The sequence below is a fragment of the Salvelinus namaycush genome, chromosome 3 (genome assembly GCF_016432855.1).
Source record: "Salvelinus namaycush isolate Seneca chromosome 3, SaNama_1.0, whole genome shotgun sequence".
NCBI classification, from domain to species: Eukaryota; Metazoa; Chordata; class Actinopteri; order Salmoniformes; family Salmonidae; genus Salvelinus; species Salvelinus namaycush.
Genome location: NC_052309.1, coordinates 67158269 through 67180285, shown reverse-complemented (window position 1 = coordinate 67180285; position 22017 = coordinate 67158269). Strand labels below are relative to the sequence as shown.

The 22017-nt window shown below is 44.4% G+C and overlaps 2 protein-coding genes and 1 non-coding gene across 10 annotated transcripts; all 3 read right to left on the bottom strand.

The window, feature by feature from the left end:
* Positions 1-765: 765 nt before the first annotated feature.
* On the bottom strand, positions 766-8362 carry st8sia6 (ST8 alpha-N-acetyl-neuraminide alpha-2,8-sialyltransferase 6). 8 transcript variants are annotated; one of them, XM_038982169.1, is made up of 7 exons: positions 8117-8360; positions 3798-3881; positions 3535-3612; positions 2731-2875; positions 2520-2632; positions 2326-2418; positions 766-2172 (listed from the first exon to the last, which is right to left on the bottom strand). In XM_038982169.1, the coding sequence occupies exons 1-7, from the start codon at positions 8119-8121 to the stop codon at positions 1689-1691; spliced, it is 1002 nt and encodes a 333-aa protein (XP_038838097.1). In that variant the 5' UTR covers positions 8122-8360; the 3' UTR covers positions 766-1688. The 8 variants fall into 8 exon arrangements, with proteins under 8 accessions (XP_038838097.1, XP_038838096.1, XP_038838101.1 ...); XM_038982168.1 differs by lacking the exon at positions 8117-8360 and adding an exon at positions 7666-8087; XM_038982173.1 differs by lacking the exon at positions 8117-8360 and adding an exon at positions 7155-7643.
* Positions 8363-17921: 9559 nt separating this feature from the next.
* Positions 17922-21300, bottom strand: LOC120035376 (60S ribosomal protein L19-like). The gene is made up of 6 exons (XM_038982145.1): positions 21194-21300; positions 19386-19492; positions 19104-19226; positions 18829-18949; positions 18331-18441; positions 17922-18126 (listed from the first exon to the last, which is right to left on the bottom strand). The coding sequence occupies exons 1-6, from the start codon at positions 21196-21198 to the stop codon at positions 18000-18002; spliced, it is 594 nt and encodes a 197-aa protein (XP_038838073.1). The 5' UTR covers positions 21199-21300; the 3' UTR covers positions 17922-17999.
* Positions 19578-19657, bottom strand: LOC120045240. Its single transcript, XR_005476671.1, has one exon. It is a non-coding gene; the product is annotated as a small nucleolar RNA SNORD53/SNORD92 (small nucleolar RNA).
* Positions 21301-22017: the final 717 nt, after the last annotated feature.

Sequence of the window (22017 nt, the reverse complement as noted above, 5' to 3'; positions counted from 1 at the left end):
GAGAATAAAACGGTTTTATTTCACCTAATTTTAACATTCTGTCATGAAGAGCACATGTTCAACTTAATAAAAAGCGTGTTTTCCCATCATAAGAGGTTGAATAAAAAAATGACTATAGTCAGTGCCTATTAAGTGCCAAATAAAGTATCAGGGTTAACCGCAACAGGGTATACCATTTAATCTTAAATCAGCTATTTCTCCTTGTGACAGGAGGAATGGAAGCTTATTGTGTGAAACTGAGAAGGGCACTTGAAAGAAAGCATCACAAAAAAAATGTATTGTAAAAATAATTCTAGCCTGTTCCTATATGGGTAACAGGGTTGACATGTTATGTTCAACCCACTCAGTTTTCCACCACAAAACACCAGAAAATAGCCAAAAAGAGTAGAAGCAGCTCTGCTTTTACACTATGATTTGACTATTAGATATTCAATGTTTCTTTTCAAAAACATGTTTAAAAGGAATAGTTTCACCATATTAAAACGAGAGTTCAGTTCACGTAACAGGGTTGACCTTAAAATGACGGCCAGGTCTTTTTTTTTTACCTTAAAATTAATAACTAAATCATGTGAAAGAAATAATAATCTTCAGAAATTACTTTGTTAAAGCCATAAAATAACTAGGGCTTTACAATGATGATGAAAATTGGTTGTGGGGTTAAGTGGGTTAGAATCTTTCTTGAAGACACAAAGGGAGATCTAAAATTCAGAAGTCTTTATTCATATTAAAAAAACATGATTTATTGAATTTTCCATGTGGTCTATATTAAAGGACACTTCGTTTAATTTATTAACAGTCTTTTAAAATTCAATATTGGTGCACAATTTCTACTTAAAATATCAAAGAGACAAAAAAGGGACTCATTTCATGGAAGGACCCAGTACCACATTGAATGTATTATACACTATGTCATAATGAGATATAACACATTTAATCATCATTGATATTAAATATAAATCTGAATGTAACAGTCCAGCTGAAGATTGGCCAATCCAGGAGGTATTAGATTGACATAACCATACATTCAGTTAACTCTTAAAGGCTCGCATGTGTTTTCTTTTTGCTACAGTCAGGAAGGTGAGTCATATTAGGCACTACACTGACCCCCTCTGTAGTTGGGAAGGCCTCATCTAACCCATACATGTTCCAAAACACTTTGTATTTAAGTCCAACAAAACAAAAACATTCTCTAGATTCCAGCTGGAACACTTGATGATAAATACATCATTGTAAATCTATACAGTATATGATATGCATATTTCATGTATTTACACCCATTTTGGGTACAGTACAAATGATTTGATTGCGGATCAACCTGTTCTGTAGACTCTCACACTGAGAATCTACAAACGGCTGCTGGGGCGACTAAATGTCCCAGCCTCCCCCTTGCTCCTCCACTGTGACCAGACATACGTCACATAAAACATGCCCCTGTGCTGAATACCAGAGTGTTCTGGGCCAGTCGGGGCCTTCCCATCTGGCAGGTAGCAAAGACATGACTGGCTAAGTGCATGACTGGGTAAGACTCCTGAGAGAGCCTATAGGAGGGCCCTATGTCCCTGTTGTGTCTGTCCTAGCTGTAGGTAAAGTTCCGGTAAAGGGGTGGGGCCTACCTGGCCGCGGGCGCACACTCTCCCAGGTGTATCCTGAGCACGCCCTGGCTGTGGAGTCTTAGCAGGTGGTCAAACTCAGCGGGCATAGCGTGCTGGCGCACACTCTCCCAGGTGTATCCTGAGCACGCCCTGGCTGTGGAGTCTTAGCAGGTGGTCAAACTCAGCGGGCATAGCGTGCACCGTCTTCTTACTCTGCCTGTTGTCGTAGTAATGGTTGGTGAGGGGCTGGTGTCGGTGGGGGTGTTCATTAAAGGGCCAGAACCCGTAGAGATGCACGTTGGCGCACAGCTCCAGCGCCAGGCTAGCCACGATGAGTCCTGTGCTGAGGCGTACCGTCCGCAGGCCCTGGCCCTGCCAGAAGTGCGCCAGACTCTGTAGGTACTCTGGGTTGAGGAAGACGGGCCGCAAGGGGCTGTCAAAGTCCTGGATGGTGTAGAGGGCCCGCAGAGACACGGGCGTGTTGGGGCCGTACGAGAAGGCTGGCAAGAGCATCAGGGAGTCGCCATAGCTACGCAGGCTCTCCACGAAGGGCCGACGACGCTCCTGCAGGCCCCCATATCTGAGAGAGGATGGGATGGAGAGAAAAGGTGAAGAACAGCTGGAGGAGATGAATTTGACCAGCACCAGAATATATGATCAGGTCATTTTTTATTCCACCACAAAACACCAGGTGATAAGCAGTATGAGAAGCCCAATGAACTCCGAAACTCACTTCTCCATGAGGATGCTGGGATTAGCTGTCACCAGGTCTGTCTTGTTGCCCACGTCTCTCTCATAGCCGTTCTCCAGAGGAGGGAGGTTACACCTGAGAAAGGGAGACATAGAGGGAAGTGGTCAGTGAATTTGTTTCTAACAATGTTTGAGAGGAAAAGGTAATTATTGTGGAGTAAGTTTTCTGTCTCACACCTGATAACAAACTGGGCGGAGTCGATTTTCTCTCCGCAGCTGCTATTAGCTAGGATTCCCCCATTCCCAACAACAGAACACGTATCCCATGTCGTATTCACAAAAGGATTCTCCTGTAGGCAACACAACATGTGTCATGTCACTCTCTTTCTTAAACACACACTCACACACACTAATCATTGAGGTGACACTCTGGACCAGAGCAACAAACCTTAGCAAAGGTGCTGAACAGTTCAGGGGTCACCTGAAGAGGCTTCCTCTTCTCTCCATCGTACACAACCTTTGACCCCAGAGGAGTGTTGGCCTGTGTCACCATAGCCTTGGTGAGTCCATGACATCTGTTACTCAGAAGAGACCTGAGAACACAACAATAACCTTTTGATTATAAGATGAAGACACCGTATTAAAAGCGTACTGTAAATGAATCGTACTTCATACACACATTTCTCTTATTTTGAAACAGTCTGGTTGATAAGTTAGGTATAAAAACCTACTGGTGATAAATGTAAGAAAATATCAGATATAGGAATACATAAACAAGGCCTCATCTTCATCTTGATATAAATATAAAAATTGGAAAGGGATGTTTATTGAAAAGTATTGTCTTTTAGAATTTCCTTCCTTTCAAGTGTTTATTCATTTACAAAGCTCTGTATACTCAGAGAGAGCTTTACCAAGCCACCATTCTGCAGAGACTGGAAGCTGTGGAAGATAGCCTTGAGAAGGGAAATACAAACTGACTGACTGACGCAATGTGTTCGCAACAATCTTACATAACTCTGACCTTTACTTCTACTGCTACTAACAGCATGAAGAAGTAAACGCTAACATTTCACAGGTCACTTCTCCTGCTTTGAAGCACACTTCCACGTGCTTTGCTTCTCACTCTTCTAGGAGTAGAAAGGAAACGTCCCCTTTGTTATGGTTAGTGACCCTCACAAATTGGTCTTTGGCTAATCTTGGCTGGCTTTTAGTGGGGTTCAGAGTCTGGGTTTATAGTGTGTTTATATTTCACCTGAAATTTCTGAACTTGTCCTCCTGCTTCTTCCAGCTGTGAGAGTAGCGCTCCACCACTTTTTCAGTAACTGTATCCCTTTGACACACACAGACACACACACACACACACACAGACACACACACACGCACACGGACACAAAACAGAGAACATGCAGTTCTGAACCATATAATGAAGTTAAGGACAGTAGAGAGACCGATGAGGTGGTTGTTGAGCAGAGAGGATTGTGGGTAGTGGTTGCCAGGGTGTGTATCTAGTCTCACCTGCAGCCCTTGCATGTTCCGGAGGGGACTGGCCCAGAGTTCATAATAGGATCTTTGTGGGGGGGTCTGCCAGGTTGGACATTGCTATGAACACAAACAGGGACAGAGGTAGACCGAGAGAATAGGAGGATGAGTAGACCTCTGTTTGAACTCAGTACACCACTTATCTTGTCAACGCTTGTATAGCTGCATTGTTTGCTGTTGTATTTGCAGTGTATTGCTTGAGATTATCATGTTACCTTCGTTGAATTAATTGTTTTGATGTGGTAATTTACGGTGTGTTAACATTAAATCAATAGCTGAATGTTGTGCATACTATAACAACAACTTGGTGAGCTAAAGGTGTCACGCCCTGACTACAGAGAGCCTTGTTATTCTCTATTTTGGTTAGGTCGGGGTGTGACTAGGGGGGGTGTTCCTGTCTAGGTGTTTTGTTTTCTATGTTGGCCTGGTATGGTTCCCAATCAGAGGCAGCTGTTTATCGTTGTCTTTGAATGGGGATCATATTTAGGCAGCCATTTCCCCACTGGTTTTTGTGGGATCTTGTTTCTGTGTAGTTGCCTGTGAGCACTGCCATGACTTCACGTTTCGTTTGCTGTTTATTGTTTTTGTGAGTTTCCTTTATTAAACATGTGGAACCCAAATCACGCTGCACGTTGGTCTGAGTATATTTCCAGTTCGTACGACGATCGTGACAGAAGATCCCACCACAACAGGACCAAGCAGCGTGCCCGGGAAGAGAAGGTATCCTGTCCTTGGGAGGAGATAAAAGAGGAGAAGACATCCTGGACTTGGAAAGAAATTATGGCTGGAGACGAAAGCCTTCCGTGGAAGCAGACTCAGGGAGAGAAGGGAGGACAGCGACGACGCCGGGGTTCGTGGACACAGAGTAAGCCCAAAAGACAGCCCAAATATTTTTTGGGGGGGGCACACGGGGTGGTCGGCGGAGCCGAGGAGTGAGCCAGAGACCATCCGGAGAGAGGTGGTGGCGATGAGAGTGCTGCAGAGCGGGCGTGCTGAGGAGCGTGACACCAGTCTGTTGTCATCTGCACCGGTTTCACGCATCTGGAATCCAGTGCGCCTACCCAATACGTCCTGTGTTTCCTCCTCGTACTTGCACTGAAGTGTGCGTCACCGTTCCGGTACAATTTGTGCCGGCCCTACGCACCAGGTCTCCAGTGCGCCTCCACAGCACAATACGTCCTGTGCTAGCTCCCCGCACTCACCGTGCGGAGTGTGTCATCGTTCCGGCACCATCTGTGCCAGCTCTACGCTCCAGGTCTCCAGTGCGTCTCCACAGCCCAGTACGTCCTGTGCCTCCTCCTCGCACACCCCCTGAAGTGCGTGTCCCCAGTCCGGTACGTCCTGTGCCTGCTCCTCGCACTCTCCCTCAAGTGCGCCTTCCCAGTCAGGTACGTCCTGTGCCTGCTCCCCGCACTCGTCCTGAAGTGCATGCCACCTGTGCAGGCCTCACGCATCAGGCCTCCAGTGTGCCTCCCCAGTCCAGAGCGTCAGGCGACGGTCCCCAGTCCAGAGCTTCAGGCGACGATCCCCAGTCCAGAGCTTCAGGCGACGGTCCCCAGTCCAGAGCTTCAGGCGACGGTCCCCAGTCCAGAGCTTCAGGCGACGGTCCCCAGTCCAGAGCTTCCGGTGACGAGTCCCAGTCCAGAGCTTCTGGCGACGGTTCACAGTCCAGAGCTTCCGGCCACGTTTCACAGTCCGGAACCTCCTGAGACGGCCCACGGTCCGGAACCTCCTGCGATGGTCCACGGTCCGGAACCTCCTGCGACGGTCCACGGTCCGGAACCTCATGCAACGGTCCATGGTCCGGAACCTCCTGCTCCAGGGCAGAAGCCTTCCTCTGCGTCGATGCCCAGTCCGAGCACGGCGTCCAGTCCAGCTCCATGGCAGGAGCCCTTCTCTGCGCCAATGTCCAGTCCAGGCACGGCGTCCGGTCCCGCTCCATGGCAGGAGCCTTCCTCTGCGCCGGTGCCCAGTCCAGGCACGGCGTCCGGTCCCGCTCCATGGCAGGAGCCTTCCTCTGCGCCGGTGCCCAGTCCAGGCACGGCTGTCAACTCAGCTCCATGGCCGGAGCCTTCTTCGGCGCCAATGCCCAGTCCAGGCACGGCGTTCTACCCGGCTCCATGGCCGGACCCGTGGTCTGGGTGGGGGCAAAGACCCGCACCGGAGCCGCCACCGACACTAGTCGGGGGTACTGTCACGCCCTGACCATAGAGAGCCTTGTTATTCTCTATTTTGGTTAGGTCGGGGTGTGACTAGGGGGGGTGTTCCTATCTAGGTGTTTTGTTTTCTATGTTGGCCTGGTATGGTTCCCAATCAGAGGCAGCTGTTTATCATTGTCTCTGATTGGGGATCATATTTAGACAGCCATTTCCCCACTGGTTTTTGTGGGATCTTGTTTCTGTGTAGTTGCCTGTGAGCACTGCTTGAGCTTCACGTATCATTTATTCTTCTATGTTGTTTTTGTGAGTTTCATTTGATTAAACTTGTGGAACTCTACGTACGCTGCACCTTGGTCCGTTAATTCATTAGACGATCGTGACAAAAGGGTTACGGAAGGGTAAACACAGCCGTTTAAGTGTGTTTTACTGTTCAAACAGGAAACCCGAACGCTTGAAGGAGTTTTACAGCTGCATTACAAACCGCAGTGCCAAAAGCAAATTAACTGAAAGACAGGGGACTTTATCAAAAACAGTCTGAGAAGAAATCCAGGGGCAAGGTCAAGCCTGAACTTACTATATACAGATAATCCCCCTTGAAGTGAGCTATAAAGAGATATTTTAAGAACACACTACAGAGGGTGCATGGGTTTCCCTGCGCCACAATGTGACACTCTTGTGGACAGTTATTTATGGTGGGATAATGGGCATATCCTGCAGATGGTGAAAGTCAAACAACACTTAGTTCTATGATTAATCTGAGTCTAAAGTCACATTCAGACAGTTAGTTTTATCGAGACATGACTGGAAAAAACCGAGTCTCAAGTGTCACTGTCACAGAAGGGCAGACACTAAGCTAAAAACAAGCCAACAGTGTGTTCATCGAGCGTGTTTTGGTAACAGCATGAGAATACATTTTACAGTGACTTCTCGATCTCAATCTCTTGTTCTGTTCACCTTTCACTTACTTATCTTCGTCTGCCTACAGGCGACATCTTCCTTTCCCACCGAAAACAGATCACTATTTAAAATCAACATCTAACAGAGCACACCTACAGGCACATGCTAGGTTTGTATGTCTTTTAAAACAATGGGTCAAGGGGAGATAAGATCTGCTATAATATGTTTGTTTGAGTATGATATTTCAAAATGCACCAACGTTGAGCCATCCATGTACCTTTGCAACACCGTCCTCTTATTCTGAAATCCATCAGCTCTGCTGGGGCACAAACAGAAGTTTCTCTCTCTCTCTCTCTCTTTTCCACCACATAATCAGGGTGTGTCAGTGGTTTAGTTAAGATACCCACAGTAACAAGCATTGAGAAAAACCAACCATTGCTCTGAGGAGAGAGAGAAAGAGAAAAAAGGCGAGTTGGTGGAGGGGGGGACCAGTGAACAGGCATAACCACCAACACCAAACATATCATATTTCACCCCCTGCACAACTCTTACCTTGTTCCAGTAGAGCAGCTACTCACACCAACCGATGTGAAACAATCACACATTAAAAACAGAAGTGTGGAGACTCACTCCCTTCTGTCCTCTCTGTGCCTGTCTGGAGTATATGATGCTAGCTATCACCAGCCAGGCCTAATCCCCAAACCTAGCCCGTGGCTAAAGGCTCCAACGCCTGCCCAGTCGAGAGGGAGGAAGTTGGGGAGAAGGGGTGTGAAAGGAGTGGGACTCACCGGTCTCTGAAGACATACCAGACGAGTGCAGTCAGGACAGTCCCCAGGATGGACAGGGTGAGCATAAAGCAGAACAGTCCCCTCATGCCTCTCTCCCCCTACTAAGCCCTCTGGCTGGCCCTCTCCTCTTCTCTCTCTCTCCCTCTCTCCTAGTGTCCCTCACTCCGCACTGACACATTAGTTTGTTTTGGCACCTTTCCCCTCTTTCATTTGATTTTTTCTACCTCTCATGCACCCTCCTCCCTCCCTTTCTATTTCTCCCTGATTGTACCTCACTGCTCACTCTCGCTCTTTCTGACTGGTTAATCTTTCTGTCTCACTCACTCCCCCCTCCTTTTCCACCCTCTCTTTCTCTCTCTCTCTCTCCCGCTCGCTCTCTTTCTGAGCGTTTCCAAGCACACCGCTTCTGTAAGCAGGCTATCATATCTCTGTCTGTGCCCTATAAAAATACCTCATGCGCCTCTCTCCTTTCTTTCTCTCCTTTCCCCCCTCTTTTCTCCCTCTCCACTCGGCTCCTGTAGAACTACAATGTCCGTCTTGTCCGCATGCCCTCCTTTACGTAGATTGATGTGACTTGTTTCCTTTCATCTCTCTTTCTGGCTTCCTCTTTCTCACTCCTTCATTGAGAGCACACCGTGCTCTTACTTTCTGTCCACTGTAGTCCCAGAGCTCAAGCTGTTGTTCTTTCTGCATTTTCCAACCCCACCCCTGAGCCCAAGCCTTCTCTGCACTTTCCCCCTCCCTCCCTCCCTCTCTTCCTGTAATATCCGTCCCACCCCCATCTGAACCCCCTCTTCTCTCCCCTCCTCTGCATGAAGAGCAGCCAGTAATATAATTCCCTGGTACTGAATTAGCCCAGGGTCTGCCTCTTGACTTGTGTGTATGAGTGTGTGTGTGTGTGTGTGTGTGTGTGTGTGTGTGTGTGTGTGTGTGTGTGTGTGTGTGTGTGTGTGTGTGTGTGTGTGTGTGTGTGTGTGTGTGTGTGTGTGTGTGTGTGTGTGTGTGTGTGTGTGTGTGTGTGTGTGTGTGTGTGAGCGTCTGTTTGGCAGGGATTTATTTTTCCCCTAGCCAATGATGGTCAGAGTAGGCATGGGGAAGGGGCTATCGGCCAATCAGATCGACGGTTTCCCTGTTCTCCAGCAAAACAATTAGACCCAACCAAATTATGAGAAAGCAAAAAGAGCTTTCTCATATATACAAAAGTATGTGGACACCCCTTCCATATATACAAAAGTATGTGGACACCCCTTCAAATTAGTGGATTCGGCTATTTTAGCCACACCCGTTGCTGACAGGTGTATACAATCTAACACACAGCCATGCAATCTCCATAGACAAACATTGGCAGTAGAATTGCCTTGCCGAAGAGCTCAGTGACTTCAACGTGGTACTGTCATAGGATGCCACCTTTCCAACAAGTCAGTTCGCCAAATTTTTGCCCTGCTAGAGCTGCCCTGGTCAACTGTAAGTGCTGTTATTGTGAAACGTCTAGGAGCAACAACGGCTCAGCCACGAAGTGATAGGCTACACAAGCTCACAGAACGAGACCACCGAGTGCTGAAAATCATCTGTCATCAGTTGTAACACTCACTTCCAAGTTCCAAACTGCCTCTGGAAGCAACGTCAGCACAATAACTGTTCGTTGGGAGCTTCATGAAATGGGTTTCCATGGCCGAGCAGGTGCACACAAGCCTAAGATCACCATGCGCAATGCCAAGTGTCGGCTGGAGTGGTGTAAAGCACGCCGCCATTGGACTCTGGAGTAGTGGAAATGCGTTTTCTGGAGTGATGAACCACGCCTGGCAGTCCAACCGACGAATCTGGGTTTGGCGGATGACAGGAGAACGCTACCTGCCCGAATGCATAGTGCCAACTGTAAAGTTTGGTGGAGAATGATTAATGGTCTGGGGCTGTTTTTCATGGTTTGGCTAGGCCCCTTCGTTCCAGTGAAGGGAAATCTTAACGCTACAGCATACAATGACATTATAGACGATTCTGTGCTTCCAAGTTTGTTGCAATCAGTTTGGGGAAGGCCCTTTGCTGTTTCAGCATGACAATGTCCCTGTGCACAAAGCGAGGTCCATACATAAATGGTTTGTCGAGATCGGTGTGGAAGAACTTGACTGGCCTGCACAAAGCCCTGACCTCAACCCCATCGAACATCTTTGGGATGAATTGGAACGCCGACTGCGAGCCAGGCCTAATCGCCCAACATCAGTGCCCGACCTCACTAATGCTCTTGTGGCTGAATGGAAGCAAGTCCCAGCAGCAATGTTCCAACATCTACACCTGCATTGCTTGCTGTTTGGGGTTTTAGGCTCGGTTTCTGTACAGCACTTTGAGATATCAGCTGATGTACGAAGGGCTATATAAATACATTTGATTTGATTTGATTTGAAAGACTTCCCAGAAGAATGGAGGCGGTTATGGCAAGCAAAGGGGGGACCAACTCCATATTAATGCCCATGATTTTGGAGTGAGTTGTTCAACGAGCAGGTGTCCACATACTTTTGGTCATGTAGTGTATGTGATCAGATTTTATCAACAAGAGATAAGTCCTGTCTTTAACTTCCAGGGAAAAGCCCCATTGATTATGAGTTACTCTTAAAAGCTACCGTTAATCTGGGAAGTTGCCCAGTAGGCTGGACTGTGCAGTCTTAAGCCTCCCAAAACAATAGAGCTCTAAGAGAAGTTCTCCTGGCACATCTCACAGTATGCCGCTGTATGCCCCTGCCCATGCAAAGATCCTGCTCAGTTATATAAGGGTACTAAATGTGCTACATTATGATTATGTGCAGTAAGGCTAATAAAAGATCATGAAGATCGGTCTGTTAATAACACACACTAGGACTAATAGTGTTGCTAATGTTGGAGCTCACTGAGGCAATGAGGGAGCATAAGGGCAATCTGACCGTGCTATTAGCTAGCTCTGTGTAGGCAGGGAGGAAGGTGAATGGGTGAGTTGTGTAATGGTTTTGTGAACGATGACTGGTGTCTCTATGCTATGCTAGGCTCATGGATTCAGTGATTTATGTAAGCAGCTGGGCCTCCCGTGGGGAATGTGTGCTGTGTGTGTGCTGTGTGTTCCACTGGCCTAAGCCGCTGTACCATCTGGGCTTGACGGTGGTCAGGAGGAGGGGTGGATGTTATGTCCTTCTAGTTCCGTGGTGTCATTTCCTATTGCAGACAGAAGAACGGACAGACAGACAGACGAACATACACGGACACAGAAAACAGTATTTCCTCTCAGAAAGTAATATGTGTCCTTTCATGATAGAAGAGGGAGTTCTGGGAAAGCTCTTTCTTTTTCCGACTGTATGAACTATGAACCTTGTGTAGACGCCAGATAAATGACTCAGCCCTAGAGCATGAGGCCTGTGGGGAGAAGTACACGGCGGCATGCATGCCTACAAAGATGATATGATCGGAGCAGGACTGTGAAGCACTGATAAGAAAAGGCAGTGCCAGCTTGGAACCCTTAAAACAACGAAAGCAGCAGGCAGCAACACTGAGTATATAATATGCCGATAGAAGGAGGCAGTGTTCTCTCTCTCTGTCGCCCTCTCTGTTGATCAAAGTAGCTAAGTCTCATCTCGTTTCCCCCGTGTTACATGCTGTCCCTCACACAGCACTCCAAGCCACATTAATTCCTCCTTGTTCCAAGCAAAAATGTCTTTTTTTCCCCTAAGGGCACATTTCTAATCTTATTAAAGCCTCGCTCTCTGGGAACAACCTGCTCTCCTCTCCCCCGCCTCCCTCACTTCCCCCGCCTGACTGAATAACTCATAAATGATCAATCTAATTCAATTGAGTATACTTTAACGTGATTAATCTATTATTCAACAGAGAGGAGGAATCAGTCCAGTACACTCTCGATAGATTATCAAGATTTGTGAGTGTGTGTGTGTGTGTGTACTGTTGAACTACTACAGTAGATTTGTGTATGGATAAAGGTCTGTTTGAGAGTTCTAAGTTTATCATGAATGGTTTTCTGTGTATTTAGGTGAGTGTTTTTTGTACCTGTGTATTTGTGTAAGTGTAGATAAGTGCTGCTGGTCTTGATTGTCAAGGTGTTGGTTAAGTGTTGCTGCGTATGTTTCCAGGCTGACATAGCCCAGCTGTTCCACACAGGGAGCTTGAGAAGGAGCTTAGCTGTGGGGGTGGGATGGAGGGATGGGGCAATTACTTCCTGCCTGTGCCCATGTGACATCACACGGCATGGCTGGGCAGCTTCTGGATACAGGACAGGCGGTAACAAAAGGACCCATTGTCCCCCGGCAAATCAAATCAAATTGTATTGGCAGCATGCACATATTTAGCAGATGTTATTGTGGGTACAACGAAATGCTTATGTTCAGAGCTCCAACAGTGCTGTAATATCTAACAATACACACAAATCTAAAAAGTAAAATGGAATTAAGAAATATATAAATATTAGGACGAGCAATGTCAGAGTCCAGAGTATAAATATATATGTATATGATGGGATGAATAGACGTTATGGACAGTACAGTGGCTTGCGAAAGTATTCACCCCCCTTGGCATTTTTCCTATTTTGTTGCCTTACACAACCTGGAATTAAAATTGATGTTTTGGGGGTTTGTATAATTTCATTTACACAACATGCCTACCACTGAAGATGCAAAATATTTTTTGTGAAACAAGAAATAAGACAAAAAAACGGAAAACTTGAGCGTGCATAACTATTCTCCCCTCCAAAGTCAATACTTTGTAGAGCCACATTTTGCAGCAATTACAGCTGCAAGTCTCTTGGGGTATGTCTCTATAAGCTTGGCACATCTAGCCACTGGGATTTCCCCCATTATTCAAGGCAAAACTGCTCCAGTTCCTTCAAGTTGGATGGCTGGTGCTGGTGTACAGCAATCTTTAAGTCATACCACAGATTCGCAATTGGATTGAGGTTTGGGCTTTGACTAGGCCATTCCAAAACATTTAAATGTTTCCCCCTAAACCACTCGTGTTGCTTTAGCAGTATGCTTAGGGTCATTGTCCTGCTGGAAGGTGAACCTCCGTCCCAGTCTCAAATCTCTGGAAGACTAAAATGTTTCCCTCAAGAATTTCCCTGTATTTAGCTCCATCCATCCTCCCTTCAATTCTGACCAGTTTCCCAGTCCCTGCCGATGAAAAACATACCCACAGCATGATGCTGCCACCACCATGCTTCACTGTGGGGATGGTGTTCTCAATGACAATGATAATTGGCCTTTCACGACCCCCCAAAAATTGTATCCGGGGGCATAGCAGTGGGAAGTAAGGGTGCTGACAAAAACAACTAATCTAAAATAGCATTTGAGAAGTCATTGGGGAGATAAGTGAGTGTTACACACACCTCTATGAAGAGGGAACGCAACACCCTGCTACAACTCAACTCTGTGAAGTAAAAGAGATATGGACTGTAGGTGCGAGTAAGGATGACAAAAAGGCAGAATGTGGTACCGTTTACAAGGACTTTATTCCTTTACATATGGGGAAAATGGGCTGGACGGAACCAAAGCAAAGAAAGTAAATGTCAAAGCCCCCTCTCCTACCTTACCTGCCTACCCACTACTTACCTAACTTAGCACCACCTGGTGCGCTAACCAAAATACAGGGGGTGGTCCGCCCAGGTCTTTCCTAGTGTGCCTAGACAGTGAATATAATACGGGTATATGTATGCCCGCAGGCCTCTTGCCCAATCACTCCCTAGGTGCCTTCCCCCCTGGGAACAAATGAAACAGAATATCAAGCAAACTAAGAAACCAAGGACATCAAATAAGCTCTATCTGATAATGTAACAAACAAACACAGTACATACCAAATCGCTTTCTGAGAAACAACACTATATAACCCTCTGCTCCCTAAAAAAAAAAAAAAAAACTCTCTCTCTCTCTCTCAATTCAAGGGGCTTTATTGGCATGGGAAACATGTGTTAACATTGCCAAAGCAAGTGAGGTAGATATTATACAAAAGTGAAATAAACAATACAAATTAACAGTAAACATTACACATACAGAAGTTTCAAAACAATAAAGACATTACAAATGTTATATTATATATATACAGTGTTGTAACAATGTACAAATGGTTAAAGCACACAAGTTAAAATAAATAAGCATACATATGGGTTGTATTTACAATGGTGTTTGTTCTTCACTGGTTGCCCTTTTCTTGTGGCAACAGGTCACAAATCTTGCTGCTGTGATGGCACACTGTGGAATTTCTCCCAGTAGATATGGGAGTTTATCAAAATTGGATTTGTTTTCAAATTATTTGTGGATCTGTGTAATCTGAGGGAAATATGTGTCTCTAATATGGTCATCCATTTGGCAGGAGGGTAGGAAGTGCAGCTCAGTTTCCCCCTCATTTTGTGAGCAGTGTGCACATAGCCTGTCTTATCTTGAGAGCCAGGTCTGCCTACGGCGGCCTTTCTCAATTGGAAGGCTATGCTCACTGAGTCTGTACATAGTCAAAGCTTTCCTTAAGTTTGGGTCAGTCACAGTGGTCAGGTATTCTGCCACTGTGTACTCTCTGTTTAGGGCCAAATAGCATTCTAGTTTGCTCTGTTCTTTTGTTAATTCTTTCCCATGTGTCAAGTAATTACTTTTTGTTTTCTCATGATTTGGTTGGGTCCAATTGTGTTGGTGTCCTGGTGCTCTGTGGGGTCTGTTTGTGTTTGTGAAAAGAGTCCCAGGACCAGCTTGCTTAGGGGACTTCTCCAGGTTCATCTCTCTGTAGGTGATGGCTTTGTTATGGAAGGTTTGGGAATCGCTTCCTTTTAGGTGGTTGTAGAATTTAACGTCTCTTTTCTGGATTTTGATTCAGAGTGGCTCACTGTTACAAAAGCAAATGCATTTGGACAGTTAACATTTTCCATTTGGTTCTGTACACCAGCATTTTAGATTAAATGTTTCATATGAGGCGACAGTACAGTCACCTTTTGATGGTATTTGCATTAATATCTGTTTTACAGTTTAGAAATAAAAACACTATGCTCCTTGTCCCCTATTTGAAGTCATTTGGACAAATTCACTTCTAGTGTATTAAAGTACTCAAAACTTTAGTATTTGGTCCCATATGCCTTGCACACAATTACTACTTTGTGACGACGGGAGGAGAGTTTAGTAGGAAGGATAGAGCACCCTACTCCAGCTTCTGCGTTCTTTGTGCACAAATGTTGCACTTGCACTGCGTTCTTTGTGCACAAACACTTGCACTTTTTCTACTAGAACAGACTTTGCTCAAACTACTTTGAGAAAAATGTACTTACTATGACGTGGTTGTCTCGCCTAACTAAGTCAAAAACCAAAGTTCTCTGAATCCCAATACCACACAGTGTTTACGGTTCTTTAATACCGTTCTTATTATTAAAAAAGGGGGTTACATGATAAAAGCAAAACAAAACAGAAGGACAGGCCAGGGCACACTCACACCACCTGCACACCAGAGTCCATAGTTGTTTGGCATGGAGCGTTCGTCGCGTCAGCATTGTGGTGTTCTGATGCAGTAGTCGTTGCCTCAGCAGTCTTGTCATAGCAGGCCACTTCTGGAGAGGGTGAAGAAAGCCTCATCAGTAATATCATCGGGGCCAGCTTGACCCTTTTGGGGGGCCTAAGAGAGTTTGGATTGCGGGGGCCCCTGCCCTCGCGCCAAAACATTTGTGCTTCACAACATACTCTTAGGGCTTGGGTCTGGATATATCTAGCTTTTTTTATATCTAGCTTTTTTAAAGATGTCTGAGCTGGTGATCCAAACGCTACACTTCCAATGATGAAATTAACAGCACTATATACAGTTGAAGTCAGAAGTTTACATACACCTTAGCCAAATACATTTAAATGTCACAGTTCCTGACATTTAATCCTTGTAAAACTTCCCTGTCATAGGTCAGTTAGGATCACCACTTTATTTTAAGAATGTGAAATGTCAGAATAATAGTAGAGAATGATTTATTTAAGCTTTTATTTCTTTCATCACATTCCCAGTGGGTCTGAAGTTTACATACATTCAATTAGTAATTAGTATTTCTTTCATCCATCTGGAGGCATTTTGCCTCAATAAGTGAGCCTTCCTTCAAGTGGTCCTTTATTTATTTCATGTTAACAATTTCTTAAACTTCTGTAATAACTCCCTTCACCCACTGCCGTCCAGTTTGATCCGGCATGCTACAATCAACCACACGTTTACATACCTGCTTGAGTTTGTGAGCCTTCTCATACGAAGAACTTTAGCAGAATCAACTTCTCCTACTTTTCTCTCCAAATCCCCTGGTCAACATGATCAGACTCACCGCAGTGACCCCACCCTCGTCCTTAAATTTCACCAACACCATGAACTCCACCTATCTCAGTACAACACTGCGAACCGAACATCCCTCATCACTACTCTCCTCCGACAAGAACTCCAAAGACTCCTCATGCTTCCTCTTCTTAACCTTTACTCTCACTACTCTCACTGCTCTACCTCCAACTATTCCCACTCTACTCCATCCCGTCTTCCTAACCCCCCTACCTTTCCAGACATCTCTGCGCCAGTAACAGCCCAGTGTTGCTCAACCACCTCCACACGATTTCACTCTCCAAACCACTTTCATGTTCGTCAAAATTTCAGCAACTAGACATAACATTGAACAGAATTATTACTGGCCTTCATTCAGCACATTCAGGTGCGAAACATGTGTTTTGATGCCTGCCTTTGCGCAGGGGCAGCTCATTAACCCCCCATACCCCTTAGGTCCCTAATTAACACTCATTCACATGAAACAAATGTTCAAAAGGGATTAAACAATTGAAAGGAAGTCACATAAGTAAACCAAAACCCAGCACACAAAATTAATAAATACTAAAGCGCTTAAGTAAATCAATTCAAAATAAAGCACGAGGGAAAAGGACTAAATATAATCATAGGTGACATATGCAATAACTAAGTCACTCTGCATATGATTCTGCTAAAAGACTCAAATCTAAAATTGCAGTGTAACGCTGACCTTTAAAATATAATTGTCCATCTAAATCAGCATAAAAAGGTCTGACCCATTTTGATTTATCCTAAATTAAAATGGCTATTTGAATATATGCTCCATGATCCCACCTTAGTCCCTTCCCATAAAGAAACATTCTATGGGGCAGCAGGTAGCCTAGTGGTTAGTGTTCAGCCAGTAACCGAACGGTTGTGAGCTGACAAGGTAAACAATATGTCGTTCTGCCCCTGAACAAGGCAGTTCAGGCCGTCACTGTTCCTAGGCGATCATTGTAAATAAGATTTGTTCTTAGCCGACTTCCCTATTAAATTAAAATATGGACACAATTCTAATGGCATAGAAAATTTGCCCGACTGATACAGATAATCATATTAGGCTAACAATGGGAGTCATAGACTGACCAGTGTTGTGAAGTAGGTGCCAGTGACCACGAGATCATAGCAATGATTCTACAGGATCTGTTTTGTCCAACAGGTAGGCCTACCAGGGTTGATGTAATGATAGCTTATTCCAGAGGCAAACCCACTAAAAGGATTGAAAGTGCACACGTTTTCATTTTGTACTTGCAATTGTTTGATAATTTCATCAAATAAACAATTTCACTATTGGCTTTAGATGAGTCAGCTGATGTACACATTCTCATTCCATTCCTTAGATGTGTGTATTAGGTAGTTGTGGAATTTTTTGATATTGCTGTACTGTTGAAACTAGACTCACAAGCATTGCCCTACACTCGCAATAACATCCGCTAACCATGTGAGCAATAAAAGTTGATTTGAAAAGGGTAGGGATACTGTCAGTAAGACAATAAAGGGTACCACATACAACCACCCCACATATCCAAACCACTTGAATATCACCAACACTTATCACATTCTAACACCTTGTGGCACATCTGACAAGACAGTTTTACCAACTGTCCTCATAGCTAAACAATGTGGATTCACAAGTTAATAAAAATACCAAGATTCTTAGCTCGTCATGCGGCAAATGTAAGGTCAGGTAAAAAAAAAAAAAAGAGGCACAATTACTTTGCTATGGTATGCATCCAGTGGCTTTGTCCTGTCAATTTCCTACAAGCTTTGTGAAAAGTCTGGACTGAGGAAAAACAGTAAGATCAATCACACAATGTCATTGTGTAGAACAGGTTATATCCTTGTAAATAGAAGTAATCCAATGCCACTTCAGAACTGCCCACACAATTGATAAACCCATGAAACCATGTCAGGTAGTGTACATCACAGGTGTGATCAAGTAAGAGTGGACTCAGGAGACAGGGTTGTCTTTCGTACACTTTTTATTGTCATCACTTGACAGAGGGAAGGGCAGGAGGTGCATGCCAGGGACAAGAAGCTGTTTACTTCTTGGTGGTCTCCTCCTCCTTTGACAGGGTCTTGATGATCTCCTCTTTCTTTGCTGCCAGGCGCTCCTCTCTGCGCTTACGGGCCTCCTTTGTCTTGGAACGACGGGCCTCAGCCTGGTCACTGCAGAGAAAAATGGCCAAACAACGCTGTAACTTATCTTTTGGCTGAACACAAATGTACATCTTACCATCTATAAACATTCCTATATAAAGATCTGCTTTTAAGTGCTCATCAGCTCAGTTCCTTCTCCACTAAAACAAAACATTGCACATAAAAAAAAGTCTAAGGCAGATAGATGAGTTGTAGTTTTGGTTTTAGACTTACCACAGAAGCTTCTTGCGGGCCTTGTCTGCCTTCAGCTTGTGGATGTGCTCCATGAGGATACGCTTGTTCTTGAACACATTACCCTTCACCTTAAGGTAGAGGCTGTGGTACCTGCGGGAAGGAAAGGGGCAAAACAAGAAGAGCAAATCAATCTACAATACACGCTTTAAACAATTAAATAAATACAAAATGAATAATTTATCAATTAATGAACTACTTCCCAAATCAAATAGGAATTTGAACAGGGGTTAATCAGATAGCCAAGAGAAACATGACATCAAATTTCAGGGAAGTTTGTGTAACCATTCTCAGGAAACATTTTTACCAATGTAACTCTGGGTTGATTGTTAGCCATTATAGCTAGCAAGTTCAGCCTAGGCTAGTAGAGTTAGCTAGTTCAACATAATCAATGTGTAAGAGACATCCTTGAAATGGACCCAATAGGAGTTGCTATGCCTTGTGAATCTGTATACTCGAGGGTGGATGTGGAGAACTTACATGTGCCTGTCAATCTTATGGGACTCCCTGTAGCGACGGAGAAGACGACGCAGGATTCTCATACGACGCATCCAGGACAGCTTCTCTGGCATACGGGCGTTGGCTGTACCCTTTCTCTTACCTGGTAGGGTGGGCAGAGGAAAGGATGGTGTTAGGTCTGAGATTAATACACCCCAAAATTCACAATCCTGTTATCAAAACAAATCAGTTACGTAAATAAAAAGACTACCTGATTGTCATCACTAGTCGATATAGCTACGACAGCATTCACTCACCGATTCCTGTGTGCCTTCCCTTGCGACGTGCCAGCGTGTTCTTGCGGCAGCGGGCGCGAGAGTGCACCGTGACAGGCTTGCGGATGATAAGACCATCCTTTACCAGTTTACGGATCTGCTGGCCTGAGGGGGGACAGAAAATATATGGGTTAGACAAAGCAGGTGAATTTACAGCAACAAATCAATATTCAGTCAACTACTGGGCAGATTATGCACAGGCTACATTAACTACATCACAGTGCCAAAATAACGTGCTAAAACACAAATTGTCTGAATCCTTACGGGAGTTGGCGTTAGCAATCTCATTGGTCTCGTTGGGGTCCAGCCATACCTTCTTCTTGCCACAGCGCAGGACGCTGGAGGCAAGCCTCTTTTGAAGCCTGAGCATGCTGGGTTAGAAATGAAGTTAGTTAACGCATTACATTTTGTGTAACGTTGCTAACATAACTTAAATGTTTGTAGTGTGAACAGGGGTTAATCAGATAGCCAAGAGAAACGTGACATCACAAATTTCAGCATAGTTTGCGAAACCATTCTCAGAATCATCATATTAACCATTTATCCTATATAACTCCAGCTTGATTGTTAGCCATTACAGCTAGTTAGATGCTAATGACTAAGCGTTACCATGGCTGCAACTGGGCTAACGTTACTCGACGTTAGGCTAGTAACGTTATCTAACTAACGTAAACTCACCCCATTCCGTACAAATGTGCGCAACCGCAACATTCAAACGAGGCTACAAAGAAAACTAATGGGACAGTTGCGACTGAGTTGACTTCAAAATGGGGTGTGAACTACGTTTCTATTCAAGCGTTGATCAACATGGTAATGGCTCTATAGTATTGGAGAAAAGTTGAAAAACGGACCCTCCGTTACGTGTCATGTCGTAACGTACAGCACGCACAAAGCAACGATTTCTGTCTTACAATCTCTCCACCAGGTGTAGCACTTCTCCCATCATTTAAAAACAAGAAATGGACAGTGTCAGGGGTAAGGTGGGATACCGTCTTTTTTTGCGTCATCATTGTATGCGATCATCATTCTCAAAGCCGCTGTTTACTTCTAAGACCACTTTAGCACCGCCCTAAAAACCCGATTCAAATTCGACACAAACCTTCATATAGGTATGTAATGACACATTACATAAACTCTTTATAGTGTTTTATTTACATTTTAGAGGTGATAAGGTTATAAGTTGGACAGATCGAGTGAAAAAAAGCAATTTTCCCACAACCTCTCTCCTCACTATCACGCATTAGTTTCGCTTTCCCACCCGCCATTTTTAAAAAGACCCGACGGGGCTCATTGGCTGCTTAAATTATGCAGAAACGGGCAGCGTTTAGGTCATGTAATTGATCATGTTGGAAAGGGGAGAAATTGTGCTTTACAATGGTATTGACATTACAGTTGATCTGGAAGTATTACGTTTTTGGGGCGCTAAAATAAGGGCAATTGTACGGACCAAGGCGATGTACGAGTGTACGTTACTATAGTCGTATAGCTAAATATCATCCACACAGTTACAGTTCTTAGAAAGTGACATGGTTGACACTGAATCTTACAAGACACAAGTAACCAGTTCGCTAATACAAAGCACCGGGGAACATCAGTCAAAATCATGAGACCAGTGTCCAGGTAGATGTAGGTAACGTTAGCTGTCAAATGCTAACAAAATGGGGTAGACCAAATTTGCTAGCAAAGTAGCTAGTTAGCCTGTCAAATGTCAACACTCAAATTATATGGAACATGGATATCGTTGATACTAACAATATGGGAATCAGACATGTTTTAAACGATCATAATCGAGTCAGCTATGATAGCAAAGGGGTTTAACTCGCATTTGTTTAACGTTAGGCCTGAATGTCTCGTCTCAGAAATCTTGGTCGACAACATGGCCTCCCTGGCTTGGAACATCGTGCGGCACATTTACATAAAATGTAGCTTTTCAAAGATTAAATATGTTAAGGGACTTTGACGGTAGTGTCGCGTAAATGTTGGAGCAACCTTAGTAAACGTTTAATGGGCAATTAATGTTTATTTTATAAAAAATATGCGAATTTAGACTCGCACAAAGTCGGTTGGCTTACCTCATGGCTGCTACTGCAATAGAAAAAGGAAGAGTCGAGGGACGGACAGGGCCGTACCATTAAAGCTACAGGAGAATCCAAAATGAGATATACAGCGGTTCTTTTGTGAAATAAACGGAATACGACACACATATAATATTTTTCATGTGAAGTGTTAGCATTAAAGTACTAATTTGTAGAGAGAGCGAAAGTAAGAGAGAGCAATATTGTCTGAAATCATAAGATAACGTGTATAGAAAATATGTTCTCCCCTTATCTGGGAATAATAGTATATTCCAAAAGTGGGGAGTGATTTCGCACTGCATTGTGGGTGAAATCATACAAAACGCGGCTCACTACTCCGCCAGAGGAGACCATGTCGAAGCCAAAGACTAAAACTGTGTCTGTCTGACACTGTCAGAGGAAACGTTTCTGTAAGGCTGGCTACGTTTAGATAAGCAGCCCAAATGTGATATTTTTTCCCCATTAATTGGTCTTTTGACCAATCAGATCACCTCTGAAAAGATATGTGAAAATATCTGATATATAGCATTTACTTTTACTCAAGTATGACAATTTATTAGTTTTCCACATCCCTGTACTTAAGTACATTTAAAACAAGATACTTTTCGACTTTTACTCCAGTACTATTTTACTGGCTGACTTTTACTTGAGTAATTTTCTATTAAGGTATATTTACTTTTACACAAGTATGACAACTGAGTACTTTTTCCACCACCTTGAAGGAGACCCTAAAGTTGAAGCCAAGTTCGCGTGACATGAATGCATTGTTTGATTTCCTCTCTGAACTGAAAGAGATGGAGACCCGCACACTGCCGAGAAAA